General features: G+C 45.1%; 1 protein-coding gene across 7 annotated transcripts in view; it reads right to left on the bottom strand.

The window, feature by feature from the left end:
- The window catches only part of NR3C2 (nuclear receptor subfamily 3 group C member 2), a 205641-nt gene extending 183205 nt beyond the window's left edge, over positions 1-22436 (bottom strand). The window contains exons 1-3 of one of the 7 annotated variants that reach the window (XM_051790912.1): positions 21746-22436; positions 18396-18464; positions 15238-17002 (exon numbers count right to left, since the gene is read on the bottom strand). In XM_051790912.1, the coding sequence (XP_051646872.1) occupies positions 15238-17000 (1763 nt within the window). In that variant the 5' untranslated portion in view covers positions 17001-17002; positions 18396-18464; positions 21746-22436. Of the gene's footprint in view, positions 1-15237; positions 17003-18395; positions 18465-20143; positions 20373-21745 lie in introns of those variants that run through there. The other 6 variants (XM_051790914.1, XM_051790911.1, XM_051790910.1 and 3 more) reach the window with 6 other exon arrangements.
- Positions 22437-22691: the final 255 nt, after the last annotated feature.

The following is a 22691-nucleotide window of genomic DNA, read 5'->3' as shown; positions in this document are numbered from 1 at the left end:
TCAGCGCTGGAAAAGCTCATTTACTGCTCAGACAATTTCAGCTCCTATGAACTCTGACATGTGAATAAATGCTCCTCTGAGTACTCTGGTTCAGCTTACCTGCATAAAGCTGTTCATTTGACCAAAGCTACTTTTTCCACTTACAATATGAAGGATCACCCTTCTGTGATTAGAGGGCTGGGGGGCGGGAGTGGGGGGCACAAGGGTAGAAGGAGTTTTGCTGAAAGGTTATCTGTTACTGTTATTGCAAGAAACTTCTAAAAATACTGTATTTTTTTTACTTAATAGTTGTTTATACACTAGCTGTACATTGTGCTTGAATCTCAACTCAGAATATTTTTCAAGTATATCATTTACATTTCCTAGAAAGCATCAGAACTGTTTGCAAGGCTCACCATCACTCCTTTAAATGTCTATTTCTGGTATCATAATATACCTCAAGTAGTTTACATGCTACATTATCAATAAGATTTTATTTATTTGAGAGAGTCACAGTTTACATGATAACTTAATTTTATTAGGTCAGAATTCAGCTTTTGTTTCCACTTCTCTGTTTCCCTTTATATAATGCACCTAACCCAGAGAGAGGGCAGGCTGTTCAGGCTTGCTACTGCAGCATGAAATGAGGCTAATATGCTGCTTCCTTATATTTCCATGCTCATTCTTCATATCAGGCTTTAGTCCTGGTTTCTGAACTCTGAACCCTCACGGGTGTTGCACATGGACCTGCCTCCTGGGCTCGGAAAACTCAGAGGCTCTCATTAGCCTACAGAGCAAGTAGATATCTGCAGAATATCCAGCACTGACACAGGCTGCAGAAAAATAAACTGAAGCCCAAATACAGGATCTTCCCATTTCTCAATTTCACTGGTGTCAGTTGGTAGATTTTCAATAGGCCTCCTATCATACTTTTTTTTTTCCCTTCCCTTCCCCTCCTCATTCTGGGATCACAGCCAATCCTCAGCACAGCAGCTGACTTTCCCCAGAACTAACTAGAAATATTCTGATAGACTCTATTTATAGACTCAAAAACTTAGGACTGGAAGCAGCCAACCAAATTTTTCCATTCCTTTCTCCCCTCTACTATCTATCCATCTATCTATCTATCTATCTACCTACCTATCTACCTATCTATCTGTCTGTCCTCAGCTACCCTAAATTTCAGCCTTATGTGTTTCTCTATCCTAACTATCCTACCCAGAACAGGTATACAACAGCCAAACACAACCCCCTTACACATCCCAAAGCACCTGTGGAGACCCTTGCATGCAATTTACTGAACAGACTAAAATAGCATGAAACCTCTACTTTTATGTCACTGTAGAAAGTATTCAGGATGATCTTCTCTCCTGTCACTATAAATCAAAGCTGAAGAAAAATCAAGATTTCTGTAAGAGATTTTACAATCTGTACCTAAAATCTCTGCAGACTCATCAGACCAGTTTGGACTTGCCTATAATTTCTTTGTTTACTGTGAGAAAACCAACCATAAACAAGAATTATTTTTTTTTAGCAGGTTTAAACAGTAAAAATACTTACTAGCATTTATTCTTTTATTTTTAGTACATACATACACACATATATGTATAGCCAATACCTGCATAAGTCAAGTAAGGTTGGTCCCCATTACTTTAAGTACAGTACGAATATACAGCAAAAGAAAATCTGTGTCCCAAAGTAAGAACAATATTTCAGCCGGCTTGCCCTTGAACATACGATTCTGAAAAATTATCTATTTGCAATCCTACCAGATTCTGTTCAGTATTTCACACTGCAGATAATGTATCAAAAGTATAAATTTTGAAATAGAAAGACTAGTGCACTTTGGAAGCAATACCTGGCAAATCTGATTTTTACTTAACCTTACAAATGTTGCTAGGAAACCTTACTCAATATTTATTTCAAGCCTTTAAAGAAACAGACTCATTCATACTAAGCTACTGGTGGGAGCATTGGAGACTTGGCGGAGAAGCCCCAACCTAAATTTACTCTTGACATCTCACTTTCCTAATCCACAGAGCTGATGTAATATAGAAATATAATTAAGAGTTGGATATGTAGTTACCTTACATTTGCAGGACTTGTAACAGCATGGGTATTTTGGACACTGCAGGCAGTGCAAAGAAAGTAACAAAGTTCTGCTCTACTGCTTGTGTTTATGTGTATTTAATTAAAAAAAAAAAAAAAAGCTACAACATTAACGTAAAGTTTTCTACAAATGACAGATTATTTTTACATTTCTGTGAACAGTGGGTAATTTAACAAATTTCACCATCGACTCTCATGTCTAGTACAGAGAAACATCAGAAAAAGGCTAGATTGTACCAAAATCAATAAATGGGAAACATTTCTGTATTTACTGCTGTCTTTCAAATTGATTCCATGAAATATATCTGTAAAAATCAGTCAAACCTATTTCTTGTAAACCTAACTCATCAGTTATGAGTTATCAGCAGAGATGCTGAATATTCTTAATTTTTAGTCGTGTCAGACAAAACCAAAAGTTTTCCTAGGACCTACTGCACTATGCTGAAGCTTATATCCTCTTGTGCCTGCTATTTTCCTTGCTCCTATAATCCTTCTCTTCTTTTCCATTAGATCATATTTCTTATTCCTCTGCATTCCTGATCCCAAGCTCATTCCTATTTGGTCTCCAATAATTTTTTTTCACTCAGCATGAAAATTGCGTTCACTTGTACTAAATTACTGATTTAAGTCATGCCAAAATCAATATCACCTCTGTGTTTGGGATACGCCACGTGATGGAAAAAAGCCAATATACATTCCAATCAGCAGCAACTCTGCTTCTTACAGAGTTAGACACAGCACAAGCTCGAAGCCTCAGGTACCTCAAGCAAAATTTAGAAAGAACTATAAACATTCACACTGCGGGCACTGGTGTAGACTTTGAAGTCCCCAGGAACATCTACTGATCCCTATCACTGCTATCCCCCCAAAACCACGGCTGGAACTGCCATCTCCTTATGCTTTGAAGCATTCCAGCTTTGAACAGGAGCTTGGCAGATGGAGGACCCGGATTCTGTGCACCAACAGAGTCGGCTTCATGGACCTTGCTATAACCTTAGTGAGACTTTCTTTTAATAAGCACAATATCAGGTGTTAGTGCTGAAGCAAGCAGAACCTGAAGCATCTTGAGATCATGGAAAGGGCTAATACAGGTGGAAGGACACGGAACAATAGTGGAGGACATGGAGTATCTTGTTCATCACAGTATGGAGGGTATGAAAAGAAGAAAAACATGAAGTCCCTCTTATAAGCTCAAACCTCATCTGCATCCTGATATTACAGTGCTGATTCATTCGAAATTAAGATAGGTTTATAACTCTTTTTTTCCTGTAGCTATCTTATAAATAGACTTAACGACTGTAAGTCATTTACAACCACAAATACATCACCTAGTCAACTCAGTTAGCCTCATATTAAAATTAATTTATCAGACATCTACAATATACAATTAGCTGCAAATCAATAGGTTTACTTTACAAAAAATTATTGATCCACAAAGCAGTTTTTTTTCTCCAAAATTACAATTGTAAGTTGTTAAATTAGTTTGCCTGTTACAGCTGCTTGTAAATACTTAAGGCAGCTGCCCATAATCAAAACAATTTTGTTTGCCTTTACAGATTAGTATTGTAATAAATATCAGAATATCCTTAAACCATATCTAGCTGAAGAGAAGTAAAATTCACTTAATGAAAAAAAAAAAGCATACAGCCTATTTGTCACTTCAGTTTCACTTCCTACTTCCAGGATTTAATTCAGCTGTTTTTAGGATTTCTAGAGTGCTGTGAAGGATGACTAAGTATGCACTCTGCTCATTCTGGACACAACTTATGAACAAACACATCTGCTGAAAACGGTGCCTCCGATTTTATTGTGGAATAATTTCCTCTGCCGGTAACCCTGGATCTTGTTGCAATTACAGATGCTTGAGCTAACAGGTGAAAATGCAATTAGCACAGAGGCAGCACCTACATTATGGGTAGAAGGGCGTGATAGGAGATCTATCAAGAGGAGTGGTCGGTCCTGAGTATCCACCACCCATTTATAGGTGTCACAAGGGTTATGCTTCAGGCCAGCTCCAGTGGGGTCCCATGGACAGAAGCCAGTAGAGGCTGGAGTGCCATGGGTGGCTCCTGGAGCACTTTTTTCATCCCCTGCTGGCTCAGAAGTATCTGTTTTTTCACTTCTCAGCTGCCCCATGATGTGAACCACAGCACAGAAGAAGGTGGCAACTGGAAGATTCGCTTCAAAAGCACATTTCTCATCCAATTAAAAAATGCTAACAAAACCCTACTAAGTCTATTAGTAACCTTCTGCAGTTAATTTGTGTTTATGTTAGGAAAGACCCACAATGGATGCAGTTTTAGTTCCAGAAAAAAAACAAAAAAAGGAAATCAGCAACTCACTGTTTTCACTTCTATTTCTATATACATTAGCTCCTCTGACTTTTTTCCCTTTTTAAGATAACATGTCCATCCAAAACACTCATCCTCCTTGCTTCTTTCACCAAATGGGTTTAATATGAAGCGAGTAACCGTTCTTTATCTTATTATCTGCATGTGCAGTTTGAAGTTGTCATTACTGCATATTTAATCAGTCAAAATTTTCAATGCCTAATCTCCTTTTTACTGTCAAATCTCCAGAAACACAAATTTCAAGCAGTCTCAAGAATCAGAAAGGTTAGTTGGGAAACAAGTGCAAATCAAGTGCATTGTTTCATTGCAACATTATCTTATGTCATTAGTTGGCAGCAGTCATAAAGCTCTGGACCACTTCCAACATTTACTTCCATGCACTGAGCAGAAGCTGACACGTTTAACCCCCCACACACACTTTGTTCATCTTCCAGCTAATTTACACAGATTCAGATTAAAATAAGGATTTAAAAATCCTAATGGTATCAATTGGAATTATTCTGCTTTGCCACTGTGTATCTGAAGGAAGAGTACGGTAAAGCTGTGCAGGGTTCGTAGAGCTAATTCTGCAGCAATGTGGGTTTACTTCATGCATTTTCCAGCAGGGTAGTCTGCAACAAAGGTTCTATGCAGAATTTTGACAAGCCAGTCTCGTTCAGTAACTTTTTCTTATCCTTGAGGAATATTTATTGGCCAATATTTGTTTTTAATTATTAACTTGAGAAAGCCTTAGTGCTCAAAACCAAACATGAGGTACCCTAAATCCAAGCAAACAGGCTACTAGCTGGGGGGCAATTCTGAAGAAATGGGGGAAAAGAACCTTCACTGCAGCCCAGGGCATCCTGTTCTCTCCCTGCTGGGCTCAGGGTGCCCAGAGAGTCCACTGCCATACACAGCTTCAGAGAGCGGGTTTACTACCCAAATGTAAGGACGTGGACAGACACATAAACAAAGGACTGTGCATAAGTCTGGGACAAGACTTCTTGCCAGTTATGGCAGGCGACACGTGCAGTGGTCCAGAAGCGATGCCACGTGCTCAATTTCTACCAAACAATAAAAAAGAATGGACCTTGAGCCTTAGAAATGGCAAACATAAAAGTATATTGTCTTCAAGACAGACTCTTGAACTTTTCCAGGAAGTTCTCCCCTATCCCAGGACCCACACCTGTGCAAGGTTTTAGTTGTTTAATTTATTTTATCCAAATGAGTTTGGAAGTTAACACAGTTATGTCTAGCAAAGTATCTCCAAAGCTACCATTAGAGGAAGAGCTCTCTAACTGCTCCAACATACTGCACTCTCTAGCACAAATTTAATTTAGTTTAAAATAATGAAGCTGACAGCTCAGATAGTCTGCCTGGAAACTGTGCAAATTTCCCGCCCACCTTCATTTGCAAGGTCCCTGGCACTCCAGTCTTCAAAAATGCTGAAGTGCATGACAGGTTTCTAGAGACAAGTCTTCAGCAGCACTAAAAGTGAGATCTCCGACCTTTCGGAGCAGCTCATATTTGAACTCATGCCTCCTGAGAGAAAAGAAAGGTTGCTGTCATGATGCCCCAACCTTAAGGTACTTCCAGAAGCAATCCCTTTCCTGCTCCTAGTCTGAGGGCAGTGACCTAGATGAAGCTTGACTAGGAGACCAGGTCCTACCTCCAGCACTGCTCCTGTCAGACAAGAGGCTGTATGTGAATGGAGAATGTGGTGAACCACCTACCAAAGCCTGGAGAGGGACTTTTTACACAGGCATGCAGTGATAGAACAAGGGAGGGCAGGGGGGAGAGGGATGGCTTTAACTGAAGGAGGGTAGATTTAGATTAGACATTATGAAAAAATTCTTTACTGTGAGGGTGGTGAGGCACTGAAACAGGCTGTCCAGAGCAGCTGTGGATGCCACACCTGTGGAAGTGTTCAAGGCCAGGTTGGACACGGCTTACAGTAACCTGGTCTAGTGGAAGGTCTCTGGCAGGGGGGTTGGAACTAGGTGATCTTTCTTGTCCCTTCCAACCCAAACCATTCCATGATACTACGAAGAGTCCCCTCCCCACTCTCTTACCCGCAGCAGCACTAAGAGAGATCTAAAGACACAAACACAATTGATTTTTTCAAGGTGAGACACTGCCAGAGTAAACTGGGTCTCGACAGTTGTGAAACCAGGTTTCCAAAGGGCTCGGAGAACGCAGGTCTGGGTAAGGACACGCCAGGTGACGCATTCACACGGGTACACGGACCCGGCTGCCTTGCGCAAGCGGGCGGGGATGAGGGGCATGGCAGGGCCGTGGGTCCTTCCCATGCCAGCCAGACTTCTCAGCCCCCTTTCGCTCTATGGCCTGAATCCACCATCAAGAAGCAAAGCATGACGTAAAAAATTATTAAGCAGAGCACTGCTTTGCTTTGTAACCGCTCCAATCTCCTTGGGGAACTCCCAAGCCGAGACCGGGACAGTTTCCCTGCACCATCCTTTGAGGCAGGTACAGAAGAAGAGAACAAAAGAAATTAAGTACTGTAGCAACAGGATTTGCAGGACTGCATGATGTCAGCACAACACAGTAGTCAGAAAACCATTGCCAAAAAAGTCAGTGAGACCCTACAGTTCAGCAGCTGGGACAGGCAAAATGCTGGTCAGGACAAACACAGCTACTTACTTCCCAATTCTGACCTGTGATTAAAAGACCACAGACAGATTACACTGCACAAAAGAAAACCTCTAAAATAAGTGTTTGTTTTGTAGACTCAAAACTGAACATGCACCTGACATGGTCAAACACATACACAAAAATGGAATTAAGATATTCTCACAAATCCAAAAGATTCAGAAAACATTGTTAAACATGGAAAGGTTTTTTATTTGCTTTTTTTTCCAGAAACCTAATTGCTATGGAATTGGTTTATAAAGCTGCCACTTTCAGAAACTTGGGATAACACCTCTTGAAAGCAGACATGGAATGAAAAGCGCAATAGAAAAGACTCATATATTGAGTCCAAATTTTAGCCTGAAAGCCCGTTCAAAAAGTTATTTTACCTCCAGATGCAAGCAGAAAGTATTGTTCAGAAGAGAGAATGGAAACGAGTGAAGTGATATAAAAATTGTCAGAAACATTCAGCAATTAGTCTGAAATTTGCTTTCTAACCTCAGGGCTCTAACTCTTTGATCTATTATTATCACTAACCACAATCAGCAGTGTACTCATGCATCTTAGGGGAGCGTACAAATTCCTATAAGCCATTTTACATTATTATCCACAAATACTGGATTCTGTTACTGCTCCAGTGTTCTAACCAAAGTTTACTTTTTTTCTTCTTCAAAAAATACCATATTAAGCCTAAGTTACCCCACCTCCCAATATGAAATTTAAGTTATCAATTTGTTCAGGAAGCCAATACGCAGTTTAGAGACTGCAGATTTTGCAAAATTTAATTTAGCAACCAGCTAACAACACATTCTAATTTAATTGCAGGAGCTTAATTCACTGTTTAAGATAAAGAAATAAAATTCTACTTCATTTTCTTGTGACCACCCAGCAACGTGGGAACTTTTGCTATAATACAACTCACTAAATAAACAGTGTCTTGCAAAAATCCTTGTTCACATACTGAATAGATACAACCAGTGTTACCTATATTTTTAAGAATCCAGAATGAACGGCATGGGTTTGGTTTTCTGCACTTCTGTTTGTTTGTTTGCTTTGGGAGAGGGTTCTGGGGGATGTGGGGGAGTGGGGGTGTTTTTTGTCTTCTAAGTCCTTCAGCATTGATTTCAGCAAAGAAATCAGAGAAAAAGGGAAACCCCCAGATCACTTCCTTTCAGAAAACACATCACAAAGCTCTGCTAAACCACATTAATAAGCCTCAGCTGGAAAACCAAACAAAACAACAAAAACAAATAAAACAACCCCAAACAAGGTCACGAAGCTTCCCATCTAAAGAGACAATTTATCTGAAAACTTTGTCTGGAAAGTACATAAACCCTCAGGGTTTTGTAGAATTCCAGGGTTCCTGAAGAGAAAGACATGTATTACTAAGGATGCGCACGCATCCTGCTTCCAAGTCTGAGAAGGGAGTGCCTCCTCCCACGCAGAAGGAGAGAGGGAGAGAGAGATGCTGCTGCTCCTTTTGCCAGCAGTGGTATTGGAGCAGGCTACACTGGGAACTGCTGGCATGGATAAACAGGGACTTCCTGACCTGCAATCCCCTCCTCTGCAGCGTAAAGCAAAAAACATGCCTTCCTCCAAGGTCAGCCTGTCTCCTCCAGCAACCAAGCCAAGGTGGCTCCAGCAGGAGAGGGCTTTCGGAGGACCCATCAGACAGCGACCTTCCCCTGCAGTTTACACTGGTAGGGCAGCGAGCAGTCAAATCATGCCATGGTCTATTTAGGGTGCATTCAAACGTGCCCAATAACGCTGCAAGAACTTGGTCAATTGCACACGATGGAAATACTGCTCGGTTTTTTTTTTCCTCCACAGATCTCTCACTCAGAGGAAACTGAAGTCAAGTAATTCATATGCTGAGCACCAAGCACTGTGTAGAAACCAGCTGCATGTGAAAGCTGATAAAAGTACTAAACTTAGATGGATTTAATACCTGTTTTTCGCACGCTCTTTTTAGTTTCCTCGTTGGACCATTTTTATCACTCTTATACGGCCATATTTTAAGACACATTTTCCAGAGAAAAAGTCATGCTTCTATATTAATCCTAAACTGGGGTATTTTCTGACCTCTAAGATCTTAAATCTGAAATCACAGCATTCCACTGTTTTCCAAGAAGTTTTGGTCAAGTAAGTCCCTCATTAATCCCAGCCCCTACAACTCTGTTCGATGACTCAAGACACACAGTTAAAAAAGAGAAATCGCCTTTTAAAACTGTACCCTGAAAATATAAGCGTTAGGATTATGGCTTGACAACACATCTTTTAGCAGAAAGGTGCATTTAGGATATTTCATAGGCTCCTTTCTCCTTCCATCCCTTCAGTTTGTTCCCATATCCAGATCACATCACACTGCTCACCAAGTTTCACTGTCCTGTTGGTTTTTAGAGGTTCAGAATTAACTGGATCAGGAACCAGACCTGGCTCTCACATACAACACACCCAATCAAAGGGCAAAACCAGAGCGAGAGCAGACAAGGCAGGGCCCAACACAGTACTTCACCACTGCAAACAATGTACTGTTCAGCTACAAATGATACCCAACAGCAACCACTACTCAAGCCTGGGATCAGCAAAGCACCAATAAGTATCTAGAAATCTGATTCATCTGGGCAGAGCACTTCACAGCAGGTTGTAGCTCCATTAATGTTAAGTGCTGGTTGAGTAAGGACAGGTTATTGAACCACAACTTAACAATTTACTCCCTCTGCAGACAACAGGAGTACTGCATGAGTACTGAATCTGCTGCAGCAACCCCTGGGCATGCTTACCTGCCTAACTGCAGCACACACCCCATAAAATAGGATGGGCATGGTTTCATACAGTACATATTGATGTGTCTTCTAGTCCTCATGAAAATGGGCTGATCCCTGTACACTGTCAAAAAATGCATAATCAAAATTTCTTTTGCTTGCTAAATTCTGTGCATGAAGGTAACTCCACCTTCCCCTTTTTCAGAACACCATCAAAAGAAGATATCATAGTGAGATTCCGTGCTACCAAAAGCGACATAAAAACCAAGCAAAAACTATTAGCTACTATCAGAATGAAATATGGCCAACTGATTTCCAACAGCCAAGTATTGCAAAGTTTAGTGATATCGACCATCAATCAAAATGTTTTGGTAATATATAACATTACTCACCCCCACACAAAAAGAAACAATCAAGCCCAAGCACATGGACTGACAACAGAGCTCTTATTTCCTCAGATTTGGAAGACCCACTCATTTATGGAATACAGTTTTCCAGTTATGTGGACTTCTTGCTGTCACAGCACAGAAGTCAACTGATGTGTATAATTTTAAGGGAAAATAAGGCATCATTAGCAGTCACATTTTACGGGAAAATACTTTACACAGACTTTGAACTCCTCAATAAAAAACAATATAAAAACCCAGCACCCTCACCAAAATAACAACAAAGAAAGCTGTAGAAAGTCTGAGGCTGTTCAATGCATGCTGGTATGCCAAGGAGAACCTTTCAACCTCCTTGCCTGACATATTAATACAGACTCCTAACTTCTTCAGTGAGAAATAAAGAATATGCAGAGGTCTCTGTTACGTCAAGATTATACCCAAAGCTGTTTAAAAAAAAAATTACACCAAATTATACAAGAACCTACAAAACCAAGTTGAAATTAAGGAAATTAATTCCCAAACTGAAATTAAGGAAAAATACAGATTTAAGGCTATGGTCTATGACATTAAAGAATCATTTGTGAAAGAAGTTTGCACAGTAAATTTGAGGGAAGCTAAAGGGGAAAAGAGCCCTGCCAAGCATGGAGAATATTTTAACAGCATGGTCCTTTTCTCATAAAGTCCGTCAGCAAACAAACAGAGGTCAAGGCCATTCACAAATTCAAAAAATAATATTTACCAGACCTTTATCTTCCTGGCAGGTATAATTCTGATAAGTGACTATTCTAGATAATATTTAACATAAAAGTTTATTTACAAAAATACTCGCAATAGCCTGAAATCTGATTTTAACCAGAATCAATTATTCAAGTCAATAAAGGTTACAGGTAAGTGAAGATCATGTTGTCGGGTTGCTTTCTGATTTTTGGTTGAGTGGGGGTGGGTTTTTTGGGAGCTGTTTCAAGTAGGGTCTATGAAAAAAATACTGATTCATGTGAATGGCTCAGGAACAGATAGATATAAGAAGTCCATAAAATATTGTTAATGTTTGATCAAAAAATTCACCATAAACCCCAAGAAGTGACAATCTTTCAACTCCTTTTAACAGACATAAATTAGATTCTAAATCTTCTTGTTTGAATGACAACAATTGAAACACAATTATAAATAAACATACCCAATTTATGTTAAAATACTAAACTTTCTGAATAACAACAGCTCAAACTTTGTGAATTCTTCCCACACTGGATTACACCAGTGGAATTGCCAGGAAAAAAATGAAAGTAGGAGTATCTGCCCTCTGTTTCCACCACAACCACTGAGAAAAGCGAGTATGTATGTGCACATACATGAGTTAATATGGAAATTAGAGGGAAAAGGCACATTTGCAGAAGAAGCTTTAGGTGAGAGCTAATGCAGCAGAAAGGTCATCCTCCTCAATATTTACTGTTGTTTCAAGCAACCATGACATTTTCCTAGGCCATTTTGAAAATCACATTGGCACGACCATGAGGTTTAGGCTAGTACCGTGATTCAGATGAGCACTAATCCCCTTGAAGTGAAATCTTAGCTGAATTCTTAGTGTAGGTTTTTCATCAATGACATCACACAATTGGACACAACTTCTTTTTCAAGACCACTTTGCTATCATTTAGTTTGGAAACCATTATTTCTTAGAAACACCTTTCACGGAGAGTGGAAATCTATACACACAGACAGACAAGCATGATTCACCCTTTATTAAAAATTAAACATGCAAAAATCTTTCAAAAACAAAGACATGTTCTGCGTGTGTATTAGCAGAAAAAAAAATTTAAAAGGGAATAAAAGGGAACTTGGTTTTGCTTAAGAGGCTCTCACTCCCCAAACACCAAAAGCTGTAGTGTTATAAAACAAAGTTACTACTAACTCAAAAAGAACAAAACCATAACTGTGTACATCTAATAAAAGTAACTTAAGGAGAAAAAGATAAATGTTCTAGTTGACAGTGGGTGCTTGGCACAGTCAACAAGGTAGCAAGGCATTTTAAATGCTCAGCTACGGTTATTAGACACTACTAGTAAATGTAACTGATTGAAGAAAAGTGATACCCTCATAGGAAAATATTTTTTTTTTTACAGTACTATTCTAAAGAGTCATTCTCAACATAAAAAGATGTCTTCATTTGGCCACTCACTTCTTTTCACCATGTAAACTGCAAGTCTGAAGCAGTTCAGAAAGGGTATGACATCAAGGTTTAGAAAATAATGCTGCTTTAACAAGATATATTCCATGCTGGTTATATATTGGCTTTAGAGAACCATGTGGCCTACTTTTTCCCTTCACCTAATCTTTGCTTACAGCAATTTATATTGAAAGATCCATATACCTGAAAAAAGATGAAGACTTAGAATACTAGAAACCTTAAAATATTGCAGATTTCAAAGGGTTAATCATATGCTATAGAAGTCTGCAAAATGTATGATGCCTGATATGCTTGACACATCAGAAAAAACCTGACTAGAAGTAACAAGGATCTGATTTGGATCTCGAGGCTTGATGCTGCTGTTTTGACATATGAAGGGAAGAGATACTTTGGAATCCCACTACCATGTGGACATGGGACAGCTGAAACCCACCTTGGGATGTTGGATCTGACATGGTTTTAAACTATGCATGTTTTAATACAACACTTTAGAGCATTAACTAACTTGAGCATGATTTCCTCCGTTTTAGCTGGAACACAGCACAAAAATAATAAGTGAAGATCAGTTTGAGGTTCAACAGCAAGAGCGAGCTTTTACACGCGTGACATCTTACGTTGATTCTTTATGACTTGTCTCATCAGCAGACAAACTCAAGCAAGCACCCCCGCATTCAAATCTGCACTGCTAAAACAACTTCTACATCAATTTACCTTGAAAATTTTAAGGGCTTTGCACAGGTGACCAGCTGCAACTGTTGGCATAAAGCCATTGCCAAGCAGATTAAGAACAACATTTAGTTAAATAATGGGGTTGAGTTAAGAGATTTGAAAGGATGACACATGTCCTAATCTCAAGTACAGATCAGGATGCCTGAAGTGTCGCAATCCTGAAGATCTCCATCACCTAAACAGAATTCCACACGTAACAACTCTGAGCACTAAAAATTTCAGGACTTCAATCCTGCAAAGTTAACAGCTACATTCACCTGCATACCCTACATATACCAGCTTAGAGAACAAAGACAGGAAAGTGTATCATATCGAGCCTGTGTCATCACCAAGTCTGATGACATAGATTAGCCATGGTCTAGAGCTACCATGGACTAATGTCAGACCAGAAGACTCCTTTAAAAGCCTTATGAGAAACTGTCACTCAAAACACAGCTATTGGTGACAACTCTGCTTCTACCTGCATCTCCCTGTTTCTTGTGCCTCCCCCTGCAATGGATGACAACCTTGACTGAGCGCAAGCTTTTAGTCACACAAGAGCTCTCACAGCTGGCAGGAGCTACTTGCCCAAGCAACAATGCTCAACCACAAAGGCAGTAAAATATTGGGTCCTTCTTTTCAGGCATTCCATCAGTCTTCTGGCGAACTTTTCTCACTATATAAATAATGCAATTTACAATAATTTCATCAGGTAAAGCAACTAGAAAACAGTAACTCCATCTTCCTTGATCCAAGAAAGTACATTTAAGCCAAGACTGGATGATAACAAATATCCAGCTACATGCAAAGCTCGGCATGATGGTGGGATACAGCCCTTTAAACCTGAGAAAGATATATTAAAAAGTGCATTTTTAGAGACCATACTGGAAATGACCAAAGAAAAAGTGAGGTATGGCTTGCAAAATGATAAGGAGATTCTAGAAGTGCTGGACAGACATGAGGATAAAGCATTTAAACTCTTTTTTTACCTCAGTGGCTGTTTTTACTCCTCAAAAGCACCATTGTTTTAGATATTATGTTTTTCACTGACATTGTATTTTCAGAAATATTTAGTATCATACAAATACGGAAAACCCCACGCATCCCTTTTCACTCCACTCCACTTCCACTCCCCTCCACTCATTCACTGACAGCACCTGCACATCTCATGAGGAGAAAAAAAATACTTGAGAAAGGTAAATGCAACTCTGTTACCGGCTATTGGAGCTTTAGCAAAAGCCTTCAGGACCCTGTTGGATACACGAAAAGACTACGTAACTATTTCAACTCTGTCACGCTGTCAGAGGGCCTAATAACTTGTAATATTGACTATGAAACTACAGGGTTTATGAAAGTAAAACTCCCTGGTAAGATACACGGACACTTGCTTGTTGAAGAGGTACGTGCTTCCAGGAATCAGCCAAGAAACCCAAAATCAAATGACACTTGCATATTTCTCTTCCATGAAAAGTGAGGAGATTAGTTTATCCATTTCTCCCTTTCAAATGCATCAAGTTTTAACAGCCCTCCTCCTTCTGGAGTCATTTTTCTATATATACAAACCAAATGTTCCTACAGTTAAAATACAGAAATAATACATTGCCACAGGCTTGTAATGTTTGGTTTTTTTAAACTTAACCAGTTAAAGTCTAGTGGAAACATAGAACCATACTTCTTTACAAAAACAGATTCCTGGCACTATCATTTTCTTATCCTCATCTCAACATTTCATCTGAGGTACAACACATTCAAGCACTAGCTAAGGAAGAATAACTATTATAGGACACAAGAGAGCAATTTTACTAAGCTCTCATTATGGGAAAAACAACATTTGTAGTAGTAAGAGCTCATAAACATATTAAAGCTATACCTTCAAACCTAATAACAATAGAATATAATATGTTCTTCTTAAATACTAAAGCCAGCACTTTGTTTTTATTAAAGGCAGAATAAAAACCAGCAAGATAGCAACAAATTTAATGATAATAACTGAAATTCAAACCAAGAATTACACATCAGCTTGAGAAATACCACCCTGGTCCCCATCTTAATTCATGCCTTGTTTGTTTAATGGAGGAGATGAAAGGGGAAAAAAAAAAAAAAAAAGAAGAAATTTGCCAGCTCACCTGGACACATTTTCTGGAATGTATTCTAGAACTGGATACCCATCACTTCTTCTGGATGCCAACTCTGAATGCGACTTCCAGGTCTCCACGAGGGTGCTGACGGCAGGGAATGAGCTCAAGTGCTGAAATGTCTGCTCTCGAGCAACCGGCCGCGACAAGGATATGGTGCCTTGGGCACCGATCCTGTAGTGAAATGACTGTCCACCTGAATTTACACCCACAATGGCAGAGGATGGTATACTGTTTTCTTGGTAATAGCTGCCATCGTCAGGCTCCTGCTTAATCCCCACACGTAGGCCTGGATTTGGAAAACCGCTACCTTCACAATTTCCGTCAAATGAAGAAACGGGTGGTCCTAAAATCCCAGAAAGAGAGTAATAGTCTTTGTCGTCCATAAAAGAAAAATATGAGCCATCTGTAAAGGGGAAAGGATTTACTGTTTGATTCCCTTTAAAAGAGGCACCAGAACAAGCATGTTTGGCTGCCTCTTGTTTCACTGGTACTGAAAAGGGGGAATCTGAGTTTATTTTGCTGCTGCTGTCACCAATGCAGGCGCTGCCGAACGACCCGTCTGGCTCAGGTTTTATGAACTGAACAAGGTTCATCTGACTGTTGTTGGAGATGGCGTTCTCCATTTCCTCCATCTTAGGAAACGTGAGTTCTTGAGGACCCTTGTCTTTTGTTTCTGGACTAGGAACGGTATCTTGGCTTCTGCTAGGTCCCACTGGCGTGCTGGAAGCTGGGAATCCTATGGAGTTGTTTACAGGGCTACAGATGGACGATCCCACAGTGCTAACCGCTGGACTAGAACGAGTGGACCTATTATTGGCATTGGAAGGGCTGGCAATGGAGCTCCTGGAGTTCAGGTTCGCAGGACTGGACACAGAAGACCGCATAGTGATATTACTGGGACTCGAGACGGGAGATTTCACGCTGCAGTGACTGGGAGGACTAGAAATCGGTGACTTCATGCTACTTATAGGGCTGGAAAGCGGAGACCCCACGTTGCTGACGTGTGCAGGACTGTGCAACATAGACCCCCGGTTTTCAACATTCGGCGAGCGCGACAGAGGGGTTCCCTGGCCGATGGGGCTGTGCATGGCAAAGTTCCCAAAGTTTGCAGTAGTTGAGGACACAGAGTTCACCCCCGCAGGACTACACACTGAGGAGGCCATGTTCTGAGGGCTGCAGCCCGAAGGGCTCTTCTCTTGACACATGATAGGGCTTTTGACAATCGTGTGCATGGCACCACCATTCACAGTGCTCCCAGAGTCCGACATCAAAGACCTCAAGGGCCTGCTGGCGCTGTGGAGGGGAGAGGAGCAATGGCCGTTCTCCTTGTAGAGCTTCACCAGCTGCTCCACATTCTGGTAGATCTTTCCCGGGCTCCCCTGGTTCTGCTGATCATAGTGGTACTCGGCATCTCTTATCGAATCCATATATAAACCCATGGATTCGGCCACCGTCGCTGACAGCTCCTTCGACTCCGTTTCAGTCTTGATGTCAGAGGGGAGAAGACCAGGCTGACTGTTGTCTTGCTGCAGGCAGGAGAGTAGCTCAGGTTTTTCTTTGTTGTTTCCTTGAGTGCTGCTGTTTGCAAAAGAGCCGGCGGAGCAGCTTACGTTGACAATCTCCATGTAGTTACTGTCATCAGTCTGCTCTCCAGCACCTATGGAAGAATACTCCACAGACTGAGAAACTTGACCCCACCGTCTCTCCATATCTAAGCCTTCTGGGTAGCTCTGGTATCCTTTTGTCTCCATAACTAGCAAAGACATATACAAAAAAGTAAAATTAATAAATGACAGGACAGTGTGACTTCCTAAGGAAATTTCCTAATTTCCTAAGGAAACAAGGCGTATCCGCTCTCTCTGTCTATCCTCTCTGTCTGCCTGCCAGTCCCATTTTCCTGCCCCATCCATCATCTCTCAAGCATTTGTCCAATTTCAATCAAACTGAGGGGAAAGGTCTCATGGGTAGGACAGCCCCATGGGTTCAGAGAGAAAACCGCTCAGCAGTTAGGAAACACCCAAATTATTGCTCCCAGCCCTGCCCCAAAATGAACAGCTCAGCAAGGTCAGCACAACAACCGCCCACTCTCGCTGGCTGCAGCCCCGTGGCCAGAGCCAGCAGCACCATGGGTTGTCCCTCACCCAGAGACCCGGAAGGAAAAAAAGGAAGGGAGTAAAAAGGAAGGAGGGGATCCAGAGAGGTCCTGGAAGGAGGACATGGTGGTGGGATGTAAACCCTGTGGAAATTGCTCATCACAGCTCTGCTCCTCCAAGTACCTTCCACTGCCATGCTACAGGGACAGCAAAGCAAGGGAGGCTGGTGTGCTACGGGGGTTTCTCTTCATAGCCCTCATCATCCAGCATAACATAAGATGCTTGAGAAGGAAGCAGCGATTCTGAGGGGCTGGGAGTTGACTTGCCCCTTCACAGCTATACAAACTTCTTATACTAGCTCCTCATACAAGGAGACATGGAGAGGGGAGAGAAGTAGAGCAAAAGTTGAATAGGAAACGTTTCTGCCACAGAGGAAGGGGACCAGATTAGGCAGGGATGCCTGGCTGTTAAGTGGATCCATAATTCTGCAAATTCTGCAAACCTCCATGGCAAGAGGAATAGATAAAGAAAAGTAAACCTTGTTCTAAAATGGACCCTAAAAAAAAATCCCTTCCATCCCACCTACCACTCTCTCAAGGCAGGGTGCAAAATGCATGACCTAGTCTCCAATAATCTAAAAATCACATAAAAGTAACAACAATTTTTAATTTTTTAAGGATTTGGCTCACAGTATCATTAGAACTGTAGAAACTCAAGTGCCAGCAGCTAGAATATCAAGCAAATATTTTTTCTTTTCTGAATGTATTCAATATTTAATTCAGTGTTTAATCTCTTTACTGAACACTACTTAACAACACTATTTTAAGCAAAATTATAAAAACAAAGAACCTTAATATGAATTACTTAAATACTTCTTTGCCCTTAGTTAGAACTATGGCCCTATGCCTACATTCCCCTCAAGCACAAATTTTATTAGAACATAGAATCATGTGTCTCACATCATAGTGTGTATCAAATCACATTCCTATAGTCTAAAATTTTCAGACAAAAGTGCCTAATTTCATATAAAGTCACTCCCAAACAATCACCTACCCCTGATTGAAGTGCTGACCAAGTCTAATTCCTACAGAAATCAATTGCAGCTGTGAGTGACCCGCATTTCTGAAAACCAGGAAACTTAGTTAAGGTTTAAAATTAGGATATAAGTGAATTTTAACCCTCAGAAACACCAGCAGAACCACTGTGTACCAAGAAATCTCAGTTATAGGCCTAACATTACACTAGTACTTGAGCTTTGTAGCAACTTCTCCCATGGCAGTAAAATTCGAACTTCATATATAATCAATAGGTGAGCATACTTTAAGACTTCAGTGAATAAAAATCTGGGTCACACAAAGGAAAAAAAAAATTGGAAAATGCCCTGATCCTGCACTTCCAGAGGCTGGTAAATATAGACGAGAGGACCAAAAACCAGCAGAGATTATTTGTGGCCTGATACAAGTTCTGTTTAAAATGACAGACGTAAATGCAGCAGCAAAAAGATTTTTTAGGAGTGCTGGTTTCTGTCACCTCCAAGCGCCTCAGTGGATACCAGAACCGAATTAATCATCTCACAGATTGCTGCTGGCATTAGGGTTTGGTTTTGTTCTTTTAAGCAGAACTTATTCCAACTTGACTCGCACATTTATCCACGGTATCCACACTTCACCTACTACACAGACATGCCTTTTTTACTAACTTTCACTAAACAAATTTGACGGTGGGCTAAAACATCCACAGACCACAACAAAAGCTTATTGGAACCAAGACTATCTATATCTGGTATTTTGCAAAGGAAGATATATTATGAGCATAGCAGGTTCTCCAGACTCCCTCCCCCAAGAACTACTTAGACACTCCGAGTTATGTATTTCACCCCAAACATATCAACAAACACAGCCCTCTGCAGCACAGGTCTCCAATCAATCAGGCATGAAACCAGTCTCACAGCAACAGCCAAATAAAAAATCAAATGGTACCTGGTATCCCTGCAACCAAAAGGTCACCTAGATACGGGAAAATCTGAAGTAAACCCAGTTTCATAAAAAAAATAAACTGATGGCTCAAGCGGCCACACACTTCTTATTTCTCGGTGCTTGTAAACGAAATTTTCTCTAAGTTTCACCGTCTGCCAGCCACCTCGCTGACAGAAAACTGCCCAGGGGACCAGAGTTTCATCGCCGGGCTGGGGTTTCCCCCGCTTTCTCCAGGGCAGCGGAGCGCGGCTGGCGGCACGGGCAGCCCCGGCACCGCCGCCCACGGACCCCGAGCGGCGCCGGGCGCGGGTCCCCGCGGCGGGGGCTGCTCCCCCCGTGCTCGCACACACAGGCACACGCACACACGCGTGTAAACACCCACGCAAGCAGCGCGCACGCTTATTTTCCTATTTTTACCCTACGCTACGTGGAGCATCACCGCAGCTCCCGGGCAGCGGGCACCGCTCTGCACCCCTTCCCACCACCACCACCACCACCACCCCCGCCCCTGTCTGCTTTCCCCGCAGGTGCAATCCGGGCTGTCACGCGTGGGGGAGCCCACTCCCTCCCTCCCTCCATCCCAGGAGTCCGCGGCGGGGGCGGGATCCCAGAGCCCAAACCCGCTCTCGGCCGAGCCCGCCCCTCCTGCGCTCTCTCCTCGCCGCCCGACCCCCGAGCGATGCAGAAAAGCGCTTTTTTCGCCCCGTGCAAACGCCGCTCCCCCAACCTCCAAAGCGGGGGTTTCCCAGCGCCAAGAGCCTCCCGCCACACCCCGCCAGCCCCACCTTCCCGCTGCGGGTCGCGGCGCCCCCCGCCCCCGGGTACCTGTTGCGGCGGAGCGCGTCCCCCGCGCCCCCGCGGCGCGGCGCGGAGCCGAGCGGAGCGGAGGGCGGCGCAGAGCGGAGCGGCAGGGCGGGCGGCGCAGCTTCCCGCCCGCCTCCCCCGCCTGCCCGCCCGGCCGAGGCGCGCCGCGCCGCCCGGTGACACGGAGCGGCACCCGGGAGGGGACGGGAAAAGGTGCCAAGTCCTTTAAAAACATGTCACATGCCCACATAAAGTTCAAGTTTACGTCCCGCCCGCCGCCCGCCCCGATTGGCGGGCGGGGCGCGGAGCGGCGCGCGGCCGGGCCCGTCCCGCCGCGCCATTGGCCGGGCCGCGCCGTCACTCACCCGCCGGGCGACATGACTGATACAAAGTTGCTGCGACACAGGCTGGGAAACGCATCTCCTTAAAGCCGCAGGGGCCGCGCGACCCCCGCGCTCCGCCGCACGCCGCGGTCCCCCCGCCCGCCACCGGCAGACCCTCGTGGGTGGGGTGGCGGGGCGGCGGCCCGGGGGGTCCCCCGCGGACAGGTGAGGTGCGCGGGGCGCGGCCGCCCCCGCCCGGTGCCCGCGCCGAGCCGGCGGCAGGGCCGGGCATCGCCTTCTCCGCCCGCCCGGGGTTTCCGCCTGTCAGCGGGCGCGTGAATGCGCACCGTGCCGGTGCAGCGGTGATTTAACAAAAAAAAAAAAAAATTAATAAAAATAATTGGAGGGGAAAAAAAAAAAAAGAGCGGAGCGACGGCGGCGGAGCGCGGGAGGGTTCAAGGACTCGTCCTCCGCTCCCCGCCGGGCTGGCTCCGCTCCGCGGCAGCCGCGCATCCCGCCGGGCGCCTCCGCCTGCTGCCTCCCCCCGCCCAGGGGCGATCAGAGGAGCCGCCGCCGGGACGACCCCTGCCTCCGGGGTGCTGCCACCTCCCACTCCCCGGTGTCCCCCTCGGCGCCCGCGTCCCGGCTGCAGGAATACCCTTTTCCGAGACAAGCGTAAAAAAGAAAAAAGCCGCCGAGCAAACTTTCAGGCGATGCGCTCCCAACTCGCTCCCTAAATACCGCCCCCAGCCCCCGGTCAGCGGCCCCTCAGAGCCCCGCTCCCGGCCCCCAGGTGCGCCCACGGCCCGGCGGGGACAGCTCCGCAGCCCCGCAGGGTGACAGCGGCGCCGCCGGGAGCGGGGCGGGGGGCTGAGCCCGCCGGGCAGCGGCAGCGCCGGGCACCGCGCACCTTCTCCCGCAATCGCCCGTGCGCGCCCGCAGGGACCTGCGTGCGCTGCGGGGTTTGTACCCCAGAGTCACGGCGAAAGCGCCAACATCCCCAGGATTTGGGGGTGTCACGTGCCCCTCTCGTTTCTCCTATTCTGCCAAATATCGACCCGCACTCACGGGCCGAGGCGGCGGCTCCCAGCGCCCGCGGCGTGACCCGCGGAGCGGCAGCCGCCGCCGCCGCGCTTCCCCGCGGGCGCTGCCGAGCAATGGACGTGTCCTTCCCGCGAAGTTTTCACGGATGGGGACGGGACTGGCCGTGACCTGGATACGCCGGACGGTGCGTCGGGCACCCACCCCGCTGCCCCCCGCGCCGCTCCTCGCCCCGCGCAAGGCTCCGCGCTGCACTCACCTCCCCTACGACATGGTGGCGCGGCGGGGGGAGGAGGCGCGGCCCCCGGCTACTGGCAGCGAACCATCCGGGAGCCCGCACCACCACCCAGGGAAAAGAAAAAAAAAAAAAGAAAAGAGGAAAAAAAAGTACGCGGAGCAAGCGCCGGGAGCGCGGCCGGGCGGCAGGAGGGGGCTGCGGCGGCAGGCGGGGTGCCCGCGGCTCGGCTCGGCTCAGCTCGGCGGACAGCTCCCACCATGGACGCCTAGGTGGGTGGGTGTTCCCGCGGGTCACACCCTCGCCCGCCGGCGGAGGGGAGCGGGGGGTGGATCCAGCACCGGCGAGGGAGGAAAGGGGATTTTGGGGAGGGGGGGAGAGTAGAGAAAAGGGGGCGGAGAGGGAGGGAGATACCCTCCAAAAAAAAAAAAAAATTAAAAAACAGACCCTTAAAAAAAAAAAAAAAAAGCAAACTTATGTCATTCCAGGTAAAACTCCCATCTGCGCCACCAAGGAAGAGGAGGGAGGAGAGTGGCGAGGGTGTAAACTTTTTCCTCTCCCCCCCCTCCCGCCCCCTCCGGTGCTGCCCGGCCCCTCGCAGCGCCCCCGCCGCCCCCTCCCGCGCCGCCCGCCCCGGCGGCTCCCGGCGGCTCCCGGCGCCGCGGGGTTTCTCACGCACGGAGCCCGCCGCCGCCGCGGTTCCTGGTTCGCGGAGCCGCCGGAGGAAGGGAAGGAGGGCGGGCGGCAGGGCGGGCGGCGGGGGAGGAGGAGTGTCTCCCCGTGCCCTTCCCCAGGCGGAGCGTCTCTCCCGGCCCTGGCGGCGGCGGCGGAACACCCCTCCTCTCCCCGCTCCGACCGCCCCGCTCGGCCCCCGGGCGGGCTGCGGGGAGCGGAGCGCCCCTGGACAGGATTGCGGGAGGAGGCTGCAACCCCTCGCCCGCGCCGGGCCTGCGCCTTCCGTCCCGCTCAT

This window comes from Manacus candei, unplaced genomic scaffold, assembly GCF_025592945.1.
Source record: "Manacus candei isolate 608988 ecotype Guabito, Panama unplaced genomic scaffold, ASM2559294v1 h1tg000028l, whole genome shotgun sequence".
Taxonomy (NCBI): Eukaryota; Metazoa; Chordata; class Aves; order Passeriformes; family Pipridae; genus Manacus; species Manacus candei.
This window is presented reverse-complemented; position numbering and strand designations above follow the sequence as displayed.